Source organism: Nansenia antarctica, assembly GCF_963989245.1.
Source record: "Nansenia antarctica genome assembly, chromosome: 3".
NCBI classification, from domain to species: domain Eukaryota; kingdom Metazoa; phylum Chordata; class Actinopteri; order Argentiniformes; family Microstomatidae; genus Nansenia; species Nansenia antarctica.
The window spans coordinates 75022660-75025159 of NC_137688.1; the positions used below are offsets into that span (position 1 = coordinate 75022660).

At 56.3% G+C, this 2500-nt stretch overlaps 1 protein-coding gene across 1 annotated transcript in view; it reads right to left on the reverse strand.

Moving 5' to 3' along the window:
• Positions 1-2500, reverse strand: part of spata17 (spermatogenesis associated 17) — a gene marked incomplete at both ends in the record, with an annotated part of 68235 nt that overhangs the window by 45038 nt on the left and 20697 nt on the right. The window contains one exon of the mRNA XM_080527577.1: positions 2174-2294. Coding sequence (XP_080383703.1) covers positions 2174-2294 — 121 coding nt within the window. The remainder of the gene's footprint in view (positions 1-2173; positions 2295-2500) is intronic.

The following is a 2500-nucleotide window of genomic DNA, read 5'->3' on the forward strand; positions in this document are numbered from 1 at the left end:
GGGGCTGAGTGAGACTGGGGGGCTCGGGGAGGGGGGGTTAGAGGGGCTCGGGGAGGGGGGGTGCTTGCCGGTTCTAACGTCGAGGCTCCAGGGTTGAGGAGACCCAGGCAAGGTGCAGGCAGCGTGGTTGGCGGGGGGGGGGGGGGGAGTCAACGTGGTGGGGGGTAACGGGTAATGGCGTCGGCGCCGCCGCGAAAAACACCCGACGCCCAAAAAAAACAAAAAACTACCTGGCCCACGGAAACGATGGAAAGAGCAATGATGTTGACCCCCCTGAACACAGGAGCTACATCTATGTCACAGGAGCCACTTTTGGTCCGGCTGGAGCCCCGCGCGCTAACGATGAACTGTGGGAGACCCATCCATTTCCTGCTGACAAGGTCAGACTGGGAGGGAAGGCAAGGAGGTCTCCCACCATATGCACACCACACACACACACACACACACACACACACACACACACACTCACCGATGTTAGAGTTAACTCTCTCGCTTCTTACATGTCTTACTCCCTGCCTTTTGTCTTTCTTTCTTTCTCTCTCTCTCTCTTTCTCTCTCTCTCTCACACGCTTAGCCCAGTGCTGTGAAGAGAAAGAGTTAGTACTCTGCTATCTTAACACACTCCTTCACTTTTTCTCTCTCTCTTTCACTCTCTCTCTGTCTCTGTCTCTGTCTCTGTCTCTGTCTCTGTCTCTGTTTCTGCCTCTGTCTCTGTCTCTCTCTCTTTCACTCTCTCTCTCTCAGTCTCTCTCGCTCTCACTTTCTCTCTCTCTCTCTGTCTCCCCAGCAGTGCAGAGAGATAGAGTTAACTCTCTAAGTCTCTATTCTACACTGTCGTTGTGTGTCCCTGCCTCCTTCTCAAATCAGGAGAAATCGAATCATCAAATCCCTCAAATCAAACTAAATCAAATCAAGCTTCTTGATCTAAAGTGCACCTCAGAAGCTCCTCCCACCTCAGCAGCTCCTCCCACCTCAGAGGCCCCTCCCACCTCAGAAGCTCCTCCCCCCTCAAAGACTCCTCCCACCTTCAAAGGCCCCTCCCACCTCAGAAACACCTTCAGACGTGACCAGTGAGATGAAACGAAAGCGTCGTGACACGTGAGGCCCCCATCAGTGAGAATACCGGGGGGAGGGGGGGGGGGGCGGGGGGACGCATAGCGGTAAAACCGGAACAGTCATTTACCGGTACCGTACCGGGCAGGCCGGGGGGACGTCAGCGAACGCGGAGAGAGGGGGGGGGGGTGATGATGATGATGATGCCGGTGGAGGGCTTACAGCCATGAAAAAGACATGGGTGGTGAGGGGAGAGAGAGAGAGAGAGAGAGAGAGAGAAGGAAGAGAGAGAGAGAGAGAGAGAAAGGAAACGTGGAGGAGAGGAGGAGAGGCGTGCTGAATCAACACTGACCAGCGTGCTCCATCTTCATTATGAGCTCACCGGGGGTTGCCAAGGGAGAGCAAAGCTCTATAAAAGCATCCACTCAGCACATCTCCTCCGCAGGCCTGAGGGGGGGTGGGTGGGGACGGTGGGGACGGTGGCGGGTAGATAGGATAGGATAGGATAGGGGGGCCCTGTGTTTTTCCGCCCACGCCGCCGTTCTTATGACCACCACTTAGCGGCATCGCCCCTTTTCAATTACCCCCCGAGAGAGGAACATGAACACCTGTCAGCCTCAGAGCTGGGGCTGGCTGGACTCTCTCTGACTCCCTCTGTCCCCCTGTCTCCTCTCTCTCTCTCTCTCTCTCTCTCTCTCTCTCTCTCTCTCTCTCTCTCTCTCTCTCTCTCTCTCTCTCTCTCACTCCCTCTGTCCCCTTGTCTCTCTCGCTCTCTCTCTCTCTCTCTCTCTCTCTCTCTATAGTGTGGAGGCAGGTCATGGTGGAGGTGGAGGTGGAGTGAGTTGTGTACAGGTAGGAGAGGTAAGCGGTGGAGAAGAGAACAGGTAGGAGAAGGAGGAGGAGGAGGAGGTTTGTGAGGAGGTGGAGGAGGAGGTGCAGACCTGCTGTGTGCTGAGGAGGAGGTAACAGGTAGGAGGAGGTGTGTGAGGAGGAGGAGGTGCATTAGGAGGACGTGTGTGAGGAGGAGGAGGTGAGGAGGAGGAGGTGCATTAGGAGGACGTGTGTGAGGAGGAGGAGGTAAGGAGGAGGTGTGTGAGGAGGTGCAGTAGGAGGTGCAGACCTGCTGGGTGCTGAGGAGGTGGTGCAGCCTCTGGGCCTGCAGGCTGTTCTCCTGCTCCTCCCTCTGCAGGGCCGCCCGCTCCCTCTCCCTGCGCTGCAGCTCTGCCTCCTCCTCCAGCTCCCTCCTACAGGAGAACACAGGGCTCAGTGTGTGTGTGTGTGTGTGTGTGTGTACACTTCATTCACACACACACTCCTCACCACTACCTACACACACACACACACCTAATAACATATCATACAAAGACACAGGAGGTAGAGCCAGCGTCTAATGATCGCAAGGTCAGTGCCAGATCGGCGGTTCGAACCCCGGCTGGCCACATGTGGC